The 19,645-nt window shown below is 38.6% G+C and overlaps 1 protein-coding gene across 1 annotated transcript; it reads right to left on the reverse strand.

Moving 5' to 3' along the window:
• Window positions 1-11,497: 11,497 nt before the first annotated feature.
• Window positions 11,498-14,675, reverse strand: LOC125304864 (interleukin-1 beta-like). Its single transcript, XM_048259381.1, has 6 exons — window positions 14,635-14,675; window positions 14,256-14,295; window positions 13,900-14,074; window positions 13,433-13,615; window positions 12,641-12,771; window positions 11,498-12,160 (listed from the first exon to the last, which is right to left on the reverse strand). Exons 1-6 carry the CDS (start codon window positions 14,673-14,675, stop codon window positions 11,951-11,953), a joined length of 780 nt encoding a protein of 259 aa, XP_048115338.1. The 3' UTR covers window positions 11,498-11,950.
• Between the last annotated feature and the right edge of the window lie 4,970 nt (window positions 14,676-19,645).

Raw genomic sequence — 19,645 nt, forward strand, 5'->3', positions numbered from 1 at the left:
TCCCAGTGGCGTGCATGTGTTTGTATGTAAAACATTGCAAAAGTGGAAGAGACTGTCTGCTTAAACAAACCGCCCTCCTTACTTGGTATGTAACAACCAACCTCACTTCAAGAACACTCTACAGTGTGTATCATCCTTAAAATGCAATAAGCACCATACATGCAGTATAGGAAAAACTGATAATGAACAGATATTGTACATTATATGGGTTTGTCAGACTGGGCGCAATGGTGGCAGCCGTTACTATTACAACTTTTCTGGCTACTGCATGCTAGCTCTTAGCCACTATGCTACCAATGGCAATGACTTTCCTCAGCCTCTTTGGAGAGTAAAATTATTTTCTTTCACAGGGCCCACAATTTCTAGCGGCGCCCCTGGTCGTACCTAACCCACCGCCTATCCTGTGCTGCCACAGAAACTGCTGACTCACTTCAATTCAATTTAATGTGCTTTATTGGCATGACTGCATTGTATAATATTCCCAAAGCATTGTAAAGGGTAAAATAAATAATAACAGTAATAATGGTAGTGTTAATTATATTAATAACATGACTATAAATAATAATAATAGTAAAAATGAAATAAAACTAATATTATCTTAACTTATCTCTCTCTCTCTCACACACACACACATATGAATAATCATAAAATTGGTTGAAAATTGTTGTTGCACCATATTGTGACCCTCACCCCTGTAAGCCTCCTTGTTAAGTATACATTTTGGGGCATTTTCCCCCAATTCCCCATATTATTTTTATCATCATTTTAAGACAGCGTGAATGACTCTGGATTTTCATTCAATCTTTATTTATTCTCGGAGGTTCATTGAGGGTAGTCCTCATTTTCAGTGAAGCCGAGATTACACAGTAATAGGGATGTAACGGTATGAAAATTTAACCTCACGGCTATACCAGAAGTGACCAAAATTATCACGGTATTTCTAAAAGTGTGTTCAATATGTTCAGAAAGCACTGATAGGCCTACACAAGCTGAAATAGTTCAAAAAGTATCCCGTTCACTTTTTTTTTTTTTTTTATGTTTAATTGGCTATGTGCTTATAGCTTAACTTACCCTACCATTACTTGGAGTTTGCTATTTCTGTTATTTGGATGCAATGAGTGAGACCAAAGTAAGCGTTCAAAATAAAACTTCAGGCTACTGTATTCTCCTGACAACATGAGTGGAATAGATTTAATGTGGATGCAAACATAAAAAGACGCAGAGTGGCTACATGATACAGTACATATTTTGTGGTGAAAAAGTTCCGCCTTTTAAAATCAGGTGTAGTCTAATCCGAATCGTAGTTAAAACCATCAGTTAGACAACAGAATCAGAAACAATTTTAAATGAAAACGGTAATTATTATCGTCAACATTTTTATTGCGGTTTACCATTATACCGGTAATCGTTACATCCCTACACAGTAACAATGGAATAACAAGAGATATACAGTAGTATAATAATTGTGGAAAATTAAACAAATAATAAGATAACCTACATAACATTATAAAGGAGGAAGGGAAAATAAAAATACAGAAAATATTAATAATAAAATAACATTTACATAAAACAGGTACAATTTGACATAGGAAGGTTTGTGATTACAGATCTGAATTGATTATAGGAAAGTAGAGAGTTCATTTTTATGTTACATTGGAGCCGTTTTGTACAGTGGCGCATTGCATTCACAAAAAAAATCAGGTTATCTCATAATCATACGAGATAGTATCTCATAATTACAAGATAACTATCTCATAATTACGAGATAAACATCAACATACATGTCTTAGTACCGTTTCCTGGATACCCCTCTCTGTCTCTCTGTATTTCTCTTTCTCTCCCTCTATTAAAGGTTGTGTCAGCGATGGCGTGGTAACGTCACTTCTGTTGACGTTCAAACAAAACAGAGAGCTAGCTCGCTACTCCCTCCCCCTCCCTCCCGTGCAATTGAAACTCCTGAATGCACATCTCGTCGGTTATTGGTTGGAACACTTTATTTTGCCTTGGAGTGTTAGGCAACGCTTGTTGGTGGCAATTGTTTTTGTGTACAGATCTCGGAGCCTGGGCTGCCTACAGAGGGGCGTTTTTTTGACGCCTGCTTATGGGGCAGGCAGTTAGCGGATCGTTAGGAATGATTAGATAGATAGATAGATAGATAGAGATAGATAGATACTTTATTGATCCCCAAGGGGAAATTCAAGATGAATGTGATCATTTATGTTTAGGCCTTAGATAATTTATGTTATGTATTATGCAATCGCTGATACAACCTTTAATGTACTTATTTATTTATTTGTTTATACATACATCCATTCATCATTGTTGCTCAACATGGGAAAAAAGGGTGTTTTCCACAAGGACATAGCAATAAAATGGAAAAGGGTAAGAATCAAATTGCAACACAATCAAATCATTATTACTGTACAGCTGATTGTTTGTCATGCTGGTGACAGGTTGTTATTAGGTATTAGGTACTCCTCTGTGTTATATGTTAAATATTAGAGTTTTGCGTTGGTGGGGAAATCTTCAGTGACTCGAGGTTGCTCAAGCAGAAGTAAAACTTTGTTCTCTCTAATAACAGAGGGCGGGTGTTGTATGTGTGAGGACAACACACATGATCAAACTTGGTGTGTGTGTGTGAGAAGACATAATAAGATCATATAACAATAACACCCCCCTCACACACCCACACACACCCACTCCTCCCCCGAGTCACAAGGTCTCTGGTCTCATGTCACACTAATGGACGCATTATTTTGGATGCTTTTATGCCTTGCAGTGACCTGAGGCCTCATTTATAAAACATTCTTATGCACAGATGTGATCTTAGACTGTGCGTACGCTCAAATCCATTCCAACGCTCAGATTTATAAAAAACGTGGAAAAGTGCTTATCTCCAAGTCAGGTTCCAACCTGACGTACGACCATTTCATTGGCTACTGCAAGTAATCTGAGGTCTAAGAGTGATGAATTTTCAAAAATTCAAAAAACTATCTCATGTCTTTTTTTGTCATATGCTTGATCAATATCAGCAGATGTTTTTTGAAGTAGTGAAGACTGGACACAGCTTAATGTTTCATGGTTTGACATGAAACTGCTAATGAGAACTACTTAAGAAAGTAAAAAAATGTGGGCCTATACAGCTTACTTATTCCATAACATCTAAAGAAAACCACGAAGGCCTACCATTTAGTGATTGAAAAATTCTTACAGCTGATCTAGAATATATATCAGTCTAATATTGACTGTAAAATGTCCAATTGAGCTTATTTAGGAGAGGAAAATGACATTTGCACTCATGATATTCCCAGCTCCGCAACACAAAAGGTAATATTTGAATGTAGGCTATATATAGCCACTGAACGCAGGGCCTTGCATCTTCATAGAGTTGCAGCTGAGTTGCACAAGGAGTTACAGAGCGCACCTGTTTGCTTTATGACTTTATGAAATTTTTATGTCATGTGTGTTGAGAAAAGTGCTATATAAATGTAACGTGTTGTTGTTCTCTATTATATATGACACGATTCTCAGGATAGGACCCACGCGCAAGACTCTTCCAGGCGGAAATTTAGCAAAACACACTTTATTATAACAAACTAACACATTTACAAATTTACTTACGGACAGGACTCAAACAGGGTGAACAGAGAGACAAACCGACAAAGGACAGAGGATCAGGGGGGTAGAAATACACAGACCAATTAACATAAACACAGAAGACTTGACCAGACTAACAAGACAATAACGGGGAACAACAGGTGTGAGCAGAAACGGAGGGAAACTAACGAGACAGACAGTGCAGACCATATAAGGGAAAAGGGGTGGAGACAGTCACACGACAGCAGACAGGTAAACAGAGCACATGGGGAACAGGCAAAAGCAAACATAGGACAATACACAAAATGGCCACCAGGGTGGCACAAAGTCACTTAGTCCTGGCCAGATCCAGATGAAATACACCCTACACATACACGATCACTTAGTTTCAATTTCAACTGTTTTGTCATAGGCTAAAACCTGGCAACCCAAAACCCAAATAAGGAAGCGGGTGCCTTCTGCGCAGCCTGAGTCTCGTCGTAAGCAAGTGGACTAGTTGAATGGCCTACTCCAGAACTAGCTGTTGTGAAATTGTTGGGAATTTAATTGATTAACACATCACATAAACTGAGTGTTGTTGATACACTGAACTGAATCTCCCATTTTTGGAAAGCTAAATGTTGACAGGTATGGTGTAGGTAACACTGTAATGTCACACTCTTGCACACTACTGTGCGGTCCATTGTTTATTTTACCCTCACTTCCTGTTAACTGTGAAATTCCTTCGACGACTGTGTCCTCACCAGAGAATGCTTCTGATTGGGTAAACTCACAAACCACACCCAGTGGATATTCCAGAGTCGTAAGAGTTGACTGCGGAGGATATTGCTGCCGTCATAGCAGCCATATCCTTTGTGGTATTCTTCAGGTGCATTGTTGGCCTAAAGGGAGTTACACACACACACACACACACACACACACACACACACACAGTGACACACACACAGTCACACTCAGTCACACACTCACACAGTCACACACACACACACACACACTCACACATCATAACAGTAAAACCACAACACTTGCCAGGGCACTGTGGTAAACCACAGTCATACTTTTGAAATGTTTGCAATTAACCATCATCACATTACGTCAGCGACCTCTCTCCAGGGAAAAACACACACGCACACACACACAAACACGCTCACACACACACACAAACAATCCCTGTGTGAATATGCATACCTATGAAATGGTTCTCAGGTTTGGTTTGCACTGGTTGGCCGAGTTCACACACTGGTTGATTCCATGTCTCCAGTCAGACATGGGCAGTATTTTAATTACATGTATTTAAAATAAGTATTTAATTACTTTAGCGTATTTTGTAATTTGTATTTTGCAGGATTGGAAAAACTAAGATGTAGTTTGTAACAAACTACTTTGAGGGATTGTATTTGAGCATTTCAACTACTTAAATACTTCTCAAATAAGACAAAATGTCATCACTCAATTAAATATACTACCCGCTATAACCATGACGATAGGCAATGCTTAAAGCCAAAGGCCAGAATCTTGGTGAATCTGGTTTTAAGAATAGGCTGGGTGCCTGGAGATATCCCTTGGGCAATTCCTTATATTCAACTGTAAAGTTGACCTAAACATTTCATTACCTTTTTGGAAGAAAAGCATGACGTGTTTACCCATTTTCCATTTTTCTTGCTGTGGTATGCCACATTGTGACCAACTTAAAAGTGTTAGAATCAACTTTCTTCTATTACGATCCCCTCTGAACATGTGTAAAGTTGAAAAAAATGAAAAAAAAGTCATTTGAGGGAGCCAAAATGGTCAACTTTATCATCCTTCTGTAAGGACAACATAGGGTGTAAACCCAATTTGTTTGTTTATGTCCATTTTTGTCAACTTAAAGCCCCTTAGTACTCCAACATGTCAGGAAGTTGAAAGAAATTAAAAAGTAACTATAGGAGCTTGAATTGTCAGGTGTGTTAAGTGCTACAAGACTAAAATTTGAAAACGATACAGATAATATACTGAGAATATTAGGACCACGGCCTTTGACCCCATGACCTTGAGTACCTAATAGCTGATGTTCATTCTCACTACAGGACAGTATTAAAACAGTACAGGGCAGTATTAAAACTTGGATTTGACATGAGGATTTATGTAAAGAGTAACATCCACTGTGGTGTCCTGATATGCAGTCATAATGGAGGAGACGGAGACAAAGACCTCCCGGTGTGGAATTCTCTCCCAAGTTAATTCATTCTGTTACTCAGCGCACAGTGAATCCCGGCGCAGTGAGCTGCCTGCAACAACAGCGGCGCAGGGAGGGGTTAGATGCCTTGCTCAAGGGCACTTTAGCCGTGCCTACTGGTCGGGGTTCAAAGCGGCAACCCTCCGGTTAGAAGTCCGAAGCGCTAACCAGTAGGCCATGGTTACATGGTCCCTTTGTTACAGTTGATTCCACTGTTGCGAAGCCTGCTTGTCAGTTCAATCTACTGTTAATTTCGTCAGACGAGACGAGAGGAAATATGTTCGTCAACGACCTTTTTTTTCATGACTAAGACGAGACGATGACGAGGCGGCAGTAATGTCCTGAAACACTGACTAAGACTATCTTAAGATGCATTATTGTTGACGAAAAAAGACGAGACTAAAATGTTTTGCATGAAATAAAAACTAAGATAAAATCTCCCTTCATGTTCGCTCTACAAAATGAGAAGACAGAATATCTAGCTGTTATGTTTTCAAAATATTCAATGAGTTAATAATAACAGCTTTCCTGTAGGCTAGTTCACGTGCTGCTGCTGCAACCCTGTGGCTGCAACACCTAAACTACATGGAACAAGAACACTGGAGATTTCTGCCAGAGTTAGCAAGCTAACTATAAGCTTTATGCCACAATGCTACATACCCAGAAGTTGAAGCTTCTCTCATACAAATTAACATCTCCCAGAATGTCCATATACGAAAATGTTCAGCATGTAATGTCAACTATTCATCTAGTTAGACTGATGATGCAAAGTTTGCTAGCAAGTAAGCTACAGTAATATGGAAAGTAAGCTAGCAGGTTAGCTATGGCTAAGATGGAGAGTCTGTTTGGGGAATGTGTTGTGTTTAAGATATCGCCATCTAGCGGTAAGGAGTAAAACATTAATAGTTTGGCCTACAACAGTGTTTCTCAAACTTTTTCAGTTTCAGGACCACTTAACTAACCCTAGCTAAAAAAAAAAAAAAAAAAGATTAGACCTACTTCAACAGTAGCCTATAATTAGTCTACACTATAGGCCTACTCACTGAACCACCTTGCTTATTGTCTTTGCACTGCTTATTGTGTCAGAGGATTCATACTGTATGATTTAAATTGGCATATCTTACATAGACAGTGTTGCAGAACTGTTTGGATTTACATACAAGTTATATTGCAAACAACTCATCTATATTATATTTTACCACGTCTGCTCGCGGACCACTTGGGATAGCTTGCAGACCACCAGTGATCCCCGGACCACACTTTGAGAAACACTGGTCTTCGAATATGACAGTGGTCCAGTCAAATCTTTTACTGTCTATGGTCAAATCCCAGCCAAGCTATAACTGTAGCTCGACTTACCTGTGCATGTAAACATACTGACTGACAAAAAATCAGAATGAGTCATTATAACAGACGAGTAGCCCTGTGGACACACAATGTTGTTGGAAAATTGAGATGTGTGAAACACTATTTGACTCAAATGGTAATCAGAAATAATTTGTTATAAAAAAAAATGACTAAAATGTGTTGACTAAAACTGACTAAGACTAAGATACCTTTAGTTTTCTTTTGACTAAAACTACACTAAAATGGCGAGACTTTTAGTCGACTAAAAACTTGACAAACAAAAATGATATTTGAATGACTAAATATGACAAAGACTAAAAAGGACATTTCGTCACAAGACTAAGACTAAGACTAAATTAAAAATAGGTGATAAAATTAACACTAGTTCAATCATTGTTTACATTGATATGGGATGGTGATTACATTTTATTACCAGATCTACTTAGGTGCCCCAATGTACAGAATTAATAACCCCCTGCCAGCCAATCAAAAATAGTATTTCTTGTCTCTTGGGGATACATTTTCAATAATATGCCTTGTTAGTATACCATGATTATAGTGTGGGTATTTTTGTATTTCCAAATTACTTGTATTTTAATTAAATACATTTTTCACATCAGTATTTTGTATTTTATTTTGTTACATTTCATGAGCCAGTATTTGTAATTTGTAACAAAATAGTTTTTGATGTATTTGTGCCCACCTCTGTCTCCAGTGCAGTTCAGGGTCTTCACTTCACTTGCATTCAGCAATAGGGCTTACATAGAGCCCTGAAAAGTGCAAGAACAACCAGATCATTGTTTGCAGCCTAACTATATAACTGAAAAACAGTTGTGATTACATACAGATGTTCATATTTCATGTTTTTAATTTACACAAACATCTCCATTCGTGCATCTGTGCAGTGAAGGGTATATTGTGTGCTGCCTGCTTCCAGAAATCAAACCAACATCTTGTGTTGCCATCTTTTGTCTTACCGATTGTGCCAGAGAAAGTCTAATCTGTGACACCATCACATACTGCATCACATCCTCTGATGGTACAAAGGTTGGGATGGCATCGATTTACCAACACCACCCGCCTCCACACAAACCTACTTCCCCACCCCCGCCCACAGCACCTTCATTTAGAGTCAACTGAAATCGCAGGTACCAGCTACAAGAGGAAATGAATCACCTATAATAAAAAAAGAGAGCTGGATACTCTCAGAACAGGATGTTTCACTAACTGAATAGGTGCAAGAATGCTGTTGTCCAAAACAGTGTTGCGTTGACTGTTTCACAAAACAACCATGTAAGAAAGAGTGGTCTTATATATATACAGCACATGGATAGACTCTCATTGCAAACAGTGCTGAAATATTTTTTGTATAATCTAGACATGGAATGAATATTACCAGCAGTTGCCTGAAGTAGACATGGAATATTCCCAGCTAATAGTACACCAATCATCAGCTGCTAACTGAGAGTCACAAACTGATACTGTGACATCCTGTGAGGCATTAAGTTTGTTTATTGTCTGTTACAGTGATAACCACTTCCTGTTTGCTTGTTGCACAATGAACCAGTTTAAGCAAGACTATATCTCTACTATTAACCTTCCCAGGGCTGTCATGCCAAGGGAATTCCCCTGGTTGTTAAGTTGCCTGGCACAGATTAACTTAAGTTAAGTTGCCCAGTCAGACCAATAGTATGAAAAATCAGGAACAGAGTTTATTTACAATGATGCGCATCAAGGGAGAGACAGCATGACTTCCCCTAAAGATCAGCTGCTCTAACTAGACATAGTTAGGGTTTAAGTATCCTTCCAGGCTGACGGGATATGGCATTGGTCATCCCATCTCACATGGACTACACTGAATCAGACGGTTAGTGGCAACCTGGCAATCCGGAGCAGATAGCTACTGACGCAGCCATGCAGAACAGTGAAACACTGCAAAGTCAAAATATTCCCGCTTATCTCTAAACACAGTCACACACAGATATACACAGGGACAGTACAGATATCATACAGTCATTACATAGAATCATACTTTTAGTATCAAAGTGACCCACTAATGAGAAATGCAGAACATTAAACCACATATTGAAATATTGGACATAATGCAGAACATTAAACCATATATTGGAATATTTGACATAATGTTCTATTCCACTTTCTCTCAGTGCTTAACCTTGTTAAAAATGAAAAAAGGTGCTTAACCTAGTTAAAAATGAAAAAAAATTGAAAAATAAGGCGTTGTAATCGCAGGTATCTTTGGCTGACTATTCAAAACTGCACAATATCTGAAGTGTAGGATCATTATGACACCTTCTGAATGCATGCCAAGTTTCATGGAATTTCGTTCATGAGGGGCCATACAATAAATGAATATACAGTATGTGTACATTTAGTGACTGTACACCACGCACGCACATACACACACATAAAGACATGCACACACAAAAGTACAGACACACACGCACACACACACGCATGCATGCACACATAAACGCACACACGCATACACATGCACGCACACACGCACACATACAGGCACACACACATAAAGACACCAGTACACACATATACACACAGTACACATGCACGCACACACACACACACGTGCAGGAACACACGCACGCACACACACATAACACATAACACACACAAAAAGATACAGACACGTACACACATATACACACAGTACACATGCACGCATGTCACAGTATTATCAGCTCGTGACTCTCAGTTAACAGCTGATGATTGATGTACTATTAGCTGGTAATATTCCATGTCTAGTTCAGGCAACTGCTGGTAATATTCATTCCATGTCTAGATTATACAAAAACTAGAAATGTAATGCCAGAGGAATTACAGTAGTGGATGGAAAGCTGCTGGCTTAATGTTGGTGGGAGATTCCTGAAAAAAAAACATTGAATCACTTAATCTTTGGGTTCATACAAACCCTCGTACCAAAAAACCTTGTGTGTCAAGGCATTCTTGAGATATAACACTCAAGGTGTTTTTGACCTTGACATTTGACCTTTGACTTCCAACATCAATTCACTTCATCTTTGAGTCCATACAAACACTCATACCAAATTTCAGGCATGTATGTCAAGGCATTCTTGAGATATCTTGCTCAGAGTATTCATGGACTTGACTTTTGACCTCCAACATCAACTCACTTCATCTTTGAGTCCATACAAACACTTGTACCAAATTTGAAGAATATGCGTCAAGCCGTTCTGGAGATATAATGCGCAAAGCATGAGACATGGCTGTGACTTTTATTTTGACACACGGGAAATACTTAAACAGGATATGTAGTTAAGTGAGAGCCAGATTGTATGCTAAGAAGCTGAGACAGTTGGATTCACAGGTGAAACCTGTGCCAGTGTTTTCATTAGCCCGGGAACTACTCTGGGAGCTTAACGAGCGCAGATGGCTTTAGGCCATTATGACATCACAGCCTCCATGTAAGTCTATGGGGGGGAAATGAGCCTTTTAACATTTTAAAGAGTAAGTGGTAAACTTCTACAACAAGAGCCCTATGGCATTGTTTTGGTAGGAGAATGAAGCCATACAGCTCTTCTATTAGGAGGTTTACCACTTACTCTGAGTTAACTTACCCAGGTTTGTCACTAAACCACGTCCTTGGAATACCCCCCAGGTGACCTCTCCCTGATTGTCAAACAGGCCTCAATTCATGAAGCTAACTAGCCAATTAGGCTACCCTACCCTGACCATGTGGGGAATGAAGTACACGCTCCCTTTGTGCATCCAGCGTGATTACAAATATTAAAATAACATGAAAAATCATGATGCATTAACAACAGCATGAAACATAAAACAACATGAAACAAAATAAAAAGCCAATGTGCACCTAGTCTTGTCCTCTTGCCAAAGAAGACAATATTAGAGGAATGATGAAAATCAAATCTTAGATGTAAATTTAAATATAGTGTGTGTGGGTCACATTGTCATATGTACAATGACAACAGGTTTGAATCACAATCCAAGAGAAGAACACAGGCCCAGTATATAATCCAATCAATCAGTCTTCAAATGAAACCAATGATGTAGATGAACACCTGAAAACTCCCTAGTCTAAACATAATATGATGTTACAACCAAATCTGATTCTTGAACAGTTTTATTTTGAAAGCAAAGCACAAAGTACACAAAACACATCCATCATTTACAATACAGCAGGTCGTCTAAATGCAACTATATTATCACTTCTGGAGGACATCTGAGTTACATTAAAAACATGATTAGAGATTTATGACATGTTACTCTGTCAATGCTCCTTCCACATGCAGTCTATGAAAGTTACCCATGGACAGTATTTGCTGTTTGCTTTGCAAAGTCATGGTTGATTATATGGTAGATTCATGGTAAATTGTAGATCATTCAGAAATTCAGAATCAGAAATCAATCAGAAATTGTAACAGAATATGCAGAATAATAAATAAACACCATACATAAATACATATATAAATAAATAAATAAAAACAAAGGAACTTCAGCCCACACAAAAATTCCATAAATACAAATTAATAAAATGACATCCACAGGAATTCAAAATGAACTTCTACTTAACTTGCTGTTAGGTAATACAATTTGTATTTACTATGACAAATGAAATTTCCCCAAATATAAGGTTGGAAATCCATCCCAGTGAGTTTAGGGACTCTGTTCTGAACCCTTCAACTCTGCTCAGGTTTTTAAAAAACACCCAGACTAAAGGCTGCACATTGTACATACTGTCTGGGTGTTTGGTATATAGTGGCAGAAATGGCCATTTCACACAAGCGTGAAAGTCGTCAGGCGGTCCGGGACATCCTGACTCTGGCACATGTCCACTCGCTGTCCATCAGTGTAAGACGTACTGATGAAGTAGCCTTTATACTTCACTGACTCGAAGCTGGTCACTGTTTGCCCAGAGACTGTCTTGTTGAACAGGAATCGCTTCATGTCGCCACTGATGCTCTTCAGGTCTTCCTTTTTCACCACCTAAAAACACAAAAGAAAGTATTTAGATAAAAAAAAGTTAAATTCACAGCGTTTCTGATTGCCAGTCTGGTGTTTCATGGGAGAAGACAGATCATGTGGAGAGAGGGAGCCGTCACCGGACCACTCAGATGTGGATGTTTGTTGTTTTATTTCAGTGCAGCAAAAACACTTCGTTTCGATGGAATATGTTAGTCCATCTGGGAAGATGGAATACCTATCGGAATGTTAGAAGATCTGGGAAGATGGAATACCCATAGGAACGTTAGAAGATCTGAGAAGAAGGCATACCCAGGGAAACGTTCGTTTTTTGGCGGCACTGATACAACAAACATCCACGTCTGTGTGCTCCGATGATTTCACTGAGGTTGTGAGATACACCACAGACATGAGTCATGACAACTAAGTAAGAAGAGAATATAATGTCAGTTGCTGTCAGGCACAGTGATAGCTGAATGTGTGTTGTGTTTGAATTTACTGTACCTCTAAGCCTAGAACAGGTTTCCCAGAGGAAGACGTGCATGAGAGGTAGAGGTCTTCTCCCACCCCCAAGGCAATAGGTCGGCCTTTGTCAGGTGTGACCGAGGGTTTGTATGTAGTCAGTTCCAGTTGGACTGCAAGCCAAAGAGGAAACAGGTGTTACATGATTTGAATGGCCACTGAACATGCCACCCACTTCACCAAGTCAAGATGAGTAAAGAGTAAAATCAACACTGCTTAACCAAATTCACAGAAATGTTTTACAAAACAACACTGATAAATAATGGCATGAGCTGTGCCATCCTACACAACGTGGGTTACATGTGTACATTAAAGACCAAAACATTAAAGGTATACTATGCAAGTTTAGGTATTTTTGGCGAGTTTACAGCTCCTTCTCTTCTCGTGACTTATCCCCCCTGTACACAATGCAAATGCTTTTGTTGTGGAGGTGAAGGATTACTGTAACAACAGGCAAAAACTATCTCCAAAGAGTTATATCTACTGACAAGGTAATGTTTCAGATTCTTGCGAGTTTTGGCGGGGGGCCACTCTTGGAAGTTGCATGGCTGGTTTTCTCGGTAGAGACTCGCTACATCTATGCTGTATAGCTATGCTAGGTGAACGATTCGCCTATTACAAGTTTGTTTACCATCAAATTGGCTTCATAAAGGTGAACATTTTGCAGAGTGCCTTTAAAGAATCATGCTTTGTAAAACTACTACTTTCAGAAAGACTGTGAGGTTGGTACCAGTGGAACCGGGTTCCGTGTAATGCGTTCTGCTGAGTACTCACCCCTTCTGCTCTTGTTCCCACTCTGGAGGGTGATGGCCTGCAGCTCCGTGGTGATTCCTTTACTTAGAACCAGGAACTTGTTTCGAACATCACAGATGAAGGACTTTTGCGGCGGTTGTTCAGACGAGTCATAGTGGTCAGCAGCATTTGTTGTTTTTTGATGGACTGTTGGTGTCACATACTCTGAAAGATGATGAGTGGCATATGATGAGATGTATCAAGGCACATCACTGGAAAACTTAGTTAGCAGATACTGTATTTCTAGAGCCCTTCTGTTCTAGAATGATTTGCTTGGAATTCCTTCTTTCAGAGGCTCAGCTAGTGTTTACTGTTCATCTATATCTCATCTTCCTCAGATCAAGGTGCTAGTACATTGTAAGAAGACCTGCTATTGAAATCTCTGGGGTTTATTTTTGAATTCACAATCTCTTGAAGGCAAGCTTTGGAGGCGCCAAAAGTCAAATTACCTTCCACCACATTCTCAAAGAAAATGTTGCACAGCTCCTCGTCTGAGAATTCAGTGCCCTGCAGCTTCTGGGTTTTCTTTAAACGGTGCAAGGCAATGACGATGTTATGAGGCTCATCAACCACCTCTATGTCGATTCCTGAATGTTGGTCACACTCTGCATCGTGTTCTTTGATCTGAAAAAAAAACACACATACACACATTAGCTACAGAATACACAAACATTAGTCCACAGATTTATTAATTTTGTAAATATGAATTGCAATAGCTGGCATCAGTAACAACAATAAGGTGTCATACTGATAGCCTACATTAATTAGAAAGTCTGTATTTGTGTAAAGACATTAAATGACTCACCTTGATCGTTGATTCAGCTTCCACAGAGTCGGGTTTGTAGCTGTTGCAAAAGTAAAAACAATGTCCATTAAGGTGTAAAATGCAGGGAAGAATTAAAAAGTGAAATAGATATTAGAGTTAAATTATATTAGCTACTTTAGGCGACATGCATTCCAGGACCACTGTGATATTTGAGGATTATTATAGCGACAAACATGGGTATCTCAAGCTAACAAGCCACTTATCTTGAGATATTAATTACAAAAATGGTTATCTTGTGAGAACCCGTTACATATATTGAGATTTCAAGAACAAAAATATAGGTGTCCTCTAGAGACTTTTGTAAACAAACTCTAAACAATATATGTATGTTCAATTTTGCATTAAAGATATATCTAACCTTTCCAAAGCTGCAGCCAAATTGAAATACACGTCAGCCATGATGCTAAAATAAAATGGTAAAAGAAAAAGTTTAATCTCCAAACAACTGTGACATTAGGATTGTTAATGTATAATAATTACATCTCAATTGTCATATGTCATCTTACCAGTTAGTAGGATGAGGATATGCTCCTTAGATAATTATTTTTATATGTTGATGAATCGTTATCTCAGAATGAGTATCACACACAGAGTTTTGCTTTTATAGGATTGAGCTGGCAAACCCCTGAAGTGAAAAAAGTCAAAAATTGCAACATCTTTTTATTAAGCCCATACAACTCTTACGCAATTACAAGAGGAAGTATTAACGTAGCAATAGTTGGATTCACCGTTGTATTTTAAAAGACTCACACAGACTTTTAATAAACATAATCTTCATCGCACCTTATACCTGAACGTGTTGCCTCAGGTGTGTTTGAATGCAAAATAAGCAATTGTATTAACATTACCCCCTTTCAAGTCAGAATTTAGTAAATGCACTTTTGGAGGTCTGGGCTTTGACTTGGCCACTCCAGAATTCACCTTTTTGTTTTTAAACAATTTCTGTGTAGTTTTCGCTGTATGCTTCGGCTCTTTGTCTTGCTGGAAAGTAAATCTTCTTCCAAGTCTCTTCTCTTGCAGACTGAATCAGATTGTCCTCCCGGCTTTCCATATATTTTGCATGATATTTATGTGATTGCTTATTTTGCATTATATTTTTTTAATTAATTAACATTATTGTGTAGAAATCTGCTGTTACTTTGACATGAAGGAGGGGATTCTTGTAAATTATTGTAAAAAAGGCAAATTAAATTGATCATGATTACATTTCTAAAAGCAGTAAAAGGGGAAATATCCAAGGCGGGTGAATACTTTTTATAGGCACTGTAAACTGTAACTGCTTATTTACAGTTTTTTGTCTGTCAATTAATAAGCATTGTCCCTATCATATAAACAAACAAATAAAACAAATTAAAAACTTATTTTGAACTTGAATTTGACACTACAGGTCCAAATTGTCCACAGATCTCTGATCTCAGACATCTATTTTTATTCAGAATGGTTGTCAGAAGATCAATTTTTTTGTGGGGAGGTCTTGCTTAATTTGTTTGTACCTATGTAAAAACTCTAAAGCGTCTTTGAGTGTCTGGAAAAGCACTATAAAAATACATGTTTTATTATTATTATTATTATTATTATTATTATTATTATATGAATGATTTTATTTTGTATTCAAGTGGTATTCTGATACTTTGATTTTTTTCTTTTTTTCTTTCTTGCAGTGCAATTCAGGAAATCATTGGAGTCATTTTGAAACTCATAAAATTTCCACTCCTTCCTGAAACTTTCCAATAGTTGTGGTTTGTTTCTCTTCTCTTCTTGTGACCAGTCAATGTAATCTAAGAAATCCTACCACAAATTCTGGAAAAAAAATGTAACAGGGAATATAAAAACAAACTCATGATACTGTGAATGCATAAAAGAGGAACTCAGGAAACAGTATACTGTATGACGAGAGAATTCATGTACCCACAAACACGTAGGCCTATAACATTCTATTTCTGGTTCACATCTCACTAAGATGGCGAGCACATATTTAAACATCAGCAACATAAACATAAGTACCCAGATGCCAAACGTTTCTGGCCCCTGGAGTTGCCAAATTCCAGTGATCTGGGCACGCAAGAGCACTCAGTGAGGAATAACATAGGCCTATAGTTTACCAGTGACTAGCATATTTGCCGTGCCGATGATACATCAGTTAGTTAGAACAGCAGTTAATAGTCATTACAGTGATGAGTTCCAGTCATATCACATTGAAGACACATAATTACTGAGACAAATTACTCAGTGATGACCTAAAAAGGCTAAAAACATCGATAGTTTCCGAGCACTTTTCAAAGCTACGAGTTGAAATGCTGATGACACTTAAAAAACATAAGATTGTGTATGGAAGGGGCCCAAAAGTAAGATATGGATTTGATAATTGTTTACCAAAATATGACCGTCGCTCAGTCTTGCACATTCTCTCCGCAAAAACAAATCACTCTTGTCAATTTGTCTCCATCTCCTACTCAGGGATGGGCAGTATTTCTGATATTTAAAATATCTATTTCAAATACAAAATAATATTTTTTGTAATTTATATTTTATTGGGTTGAAGAAAATGGTTCTATATTTTGTATCAAAATACTTTATTGGTGGCGCGGCTGGCTGGGGCGCCGTGCACCGGCGGTCCGGGTTCAATTCCGGCCCCGTGGTCCTTTCCGGGTCCCGACCCGGCTCTCACTCCCACTCGCTTCCTGTCGTTCTCTACTGTCCTATCACATTGGAGGCGTGGAAAGCCCCAAAAAATATACTTTAAAAAAAAATAAAAAATACTTTATTACTAATACTAATAATACTAAATACTTTATTGGTGTGTATTTTTGTATTTTAAAAATACTGCAAAATACTCTCTGGGCCCTATCTTGCACCCTGGCGCATGGTGGAAAACGGGCGCAAAGTTTATTTTCTTATTTTGCACGTTCATTTTTTTAAACAATGCGCCCAGAGGTGTGGCAATAAGTGGCCTGGCGCATTGTCTAAAAATCGCTATTGTACACCACCTAAAACGCATTACGCCACTGACCAAGAGAAACTTGGTCAGAAGTCTATGGCGAGTTGTTTATATGTTATTTTAAGAGTGCATTGTCATCAGTCATATTGGCGGACACAGGGCCGGTTCTCCCTATACACACACTACACATGTTGAGTAGGGCCCCGCAAGTTAATGAAGGCCCCCTCTCCCGTCTCCCCTTGAGTCAAGCTAGTGACAGACAAGTATAGCGACAGTGCCTCATACATTAAGAAGATGAATATGAAACCGAATTACCATTCAGGGCATGACGGAAGAAACGTCATGAGAATGAACAGTGGGAACAGCAGTCGAGTAAACTTCGTTCGTTCCATGGTTTGATGTCAACATGCATCTCTCCAGCACATGTTGCTGGCCTAACCTAGGCCTGCCTAACGAGGAAGTGGTGAATCCACTGTCTATGGGTGAATCCCTTGATCTGTCTGCGGCTTGCTTGCCAGCCTTTCCCAGTCACAGTACTTCGCAAAGTTGGGAAATATGCGGAGAATGTGCAAGACTTATGTTTTTTAAGTGTCATTAGCATTTCAACTCATAGCTTTGAAAAGTGCTCGGAAACGATCTGCAGTCGATGTTTTTAGCCTTTTTAGGTCATCAGTGAGTAATTTGTCTCAGTAATTATGTGTCTTCCATGTGATATGACTGGAACTCATCACTGTAATGACTATTAACTGCTGTTCTAACCAACTGATGTATCATCGGCACGGCAAATATGCTAGTCACTGGTGAACTATAGGCCTATATTATTCCTCACTGAGTGTTCTTGCGTGCCAAGATCACTGGAATTTGGCAACTCCAGGGGCCAGAAACGTTCGGCATCTGGGTACTTATGTTTATGTTGCTAATGTTTAAATATGTGCTCGCCATCTTAGTGAGATGATAACCAGAAATAGAATGTTATAGGCCTACATGTTTGTGGGTACATGATTTCTCTTGTCATACAGTAGAGTTTCTGTGTTTGTGGGTAGGCCTACATGATTTCTCTTGTCATACAGTATAGTTTCCTGAGTTCCTCTTTCATTTATACACAGTATCATGAGTTTGTTTTTATATTCCCTGTTATTTTTTTTTTTTTTTTCAGAATTTGTGGTAGGATTTCTTAGATTACGTTGACTGGTCACAAGAAGAGAAGCAAAACAAACCACAACTAATGGAAAGTTTCAGGAAGGAGTGGAAATTTTATGATTTTCAAAAGGACTCCAATGATTTCCTGAATTGCACTGCAAGAAAGAGTTAACAAAAGCAAAGTATCAGAATACCACTTAAATACAAAATAAAATAATTAATAATAATAATAATAATAATAATAATAATAATAAAAATAAAAATAAATATAGCGGCAATGGCGGGCCTGAGCACCTCCGGTCCGCAACCCGTGACATTTCGGAATCCAACAAAGCTCCGATGTGGTGCGTTTGTGAAATGTACACATTTGATGCGTGTGCTGTTTGTTTATGTATTTTATTTTCTGGCACATTTACTTGCTTGGCCAGGTGGGGGCACAATGAAGGCCCATTGGTTGTCTGGATTTCATCATAATCATAATATCTATTAACCTGAGAATTTTCAGACCATTCCTTCAAAGCATAGAACATTTCTGCCACATTTCCTGCTTGGCCAGATGCTGGCGCTATGCTAGGCATGTGAATTACACATGTGAATATCATCACAATAATATCCAATATTTTATAAAGTTTCAGATTAATCAGTTAAGGCATTGTCTATTTCTGGCACATTTCCTGCTTGGCCAGGTGGTGGCGCTATGCCAGACAGGCCCATTGGGTGGCTGGATTATGGGCTTGTGAATATTGTCATTACCATGGTATTCAATAACCTGTGAAATTTAACATTGCAAGCCATGCATGGTGAATTAAGACACATTTATTGTTTTTGTGGAAGGGTATTAAAATTCATAGTTTCGCCATTTCATCAAATTACAACATATCAAAAAAAGCTTCTCCATTTAGAATAAGAAGCATATTGGCATCATGTATACCAACTTTCACATGAATCGGAGCAACCGTCTAGGAGGAGTATGTTAAAATTGATCATGTCCACAACACACAAAATCCCAATTACCTCACTTCCTGTGGGCGTGGCTAATGGCATGTTAATACAAAAGTTGTTTGTTTTTGGGAGTTACATGCGCCCACCAAATTTGGTGTGTGTATCTAAAACTGTATATGGAGTTCCTGGGCCAAGCCCAGTGCCAAGGCGTTTCCCCTGTGTATTCATGGTACCTCTTGATGTGTGTGCCAAATTTCACCTCTTTTGGCATCACAATTCATCACATTTTAGTCCGCACAAAATCCCAAATACCTCACTTCCTGTTGGGCGTGGCTTATGCATTGTACAT

Source organism: Alosa alosa, chromosome 12 (genome assembly GCF_017589495.1).
Source record: "Alosa alosa isolate M-15738 ecotype Scorff River chromosome 12, AALO_Geno_1.1, whole genome shotgun sequence".
NCBI classification, from domain to species: Eukaryota; Metazoa; Chordata; class Actinopteri; order Clupeiformes; family Clupeidae; genus Alosa; species Alosa alosa.

Excerpts from the sequence above, each read along its gene's own strand:
- LOC125304864 (XM_048259381.1), bottom strand. The coding sequence starts at position 14,675 with ATGGCTGACGTGTATTTCAATTTGGCTGCAGCTTTGGAAAG. Across the intron at positions 14,075-14,255 it reads AAGCTGAATCAACGATCAAG|ATCAAAGAACACGATGCAGA; the intron begins GTGAGTCATTTA and ends TTTTTTTTTCAG. Across the intron at positions 13,616-13,899 it reads CTTTGAGAATGTGGTGGAAG|AGTATGTGACACCAACAGTC; the intron begins GTAATTTGACTT and ends ATCATCTTTCAG.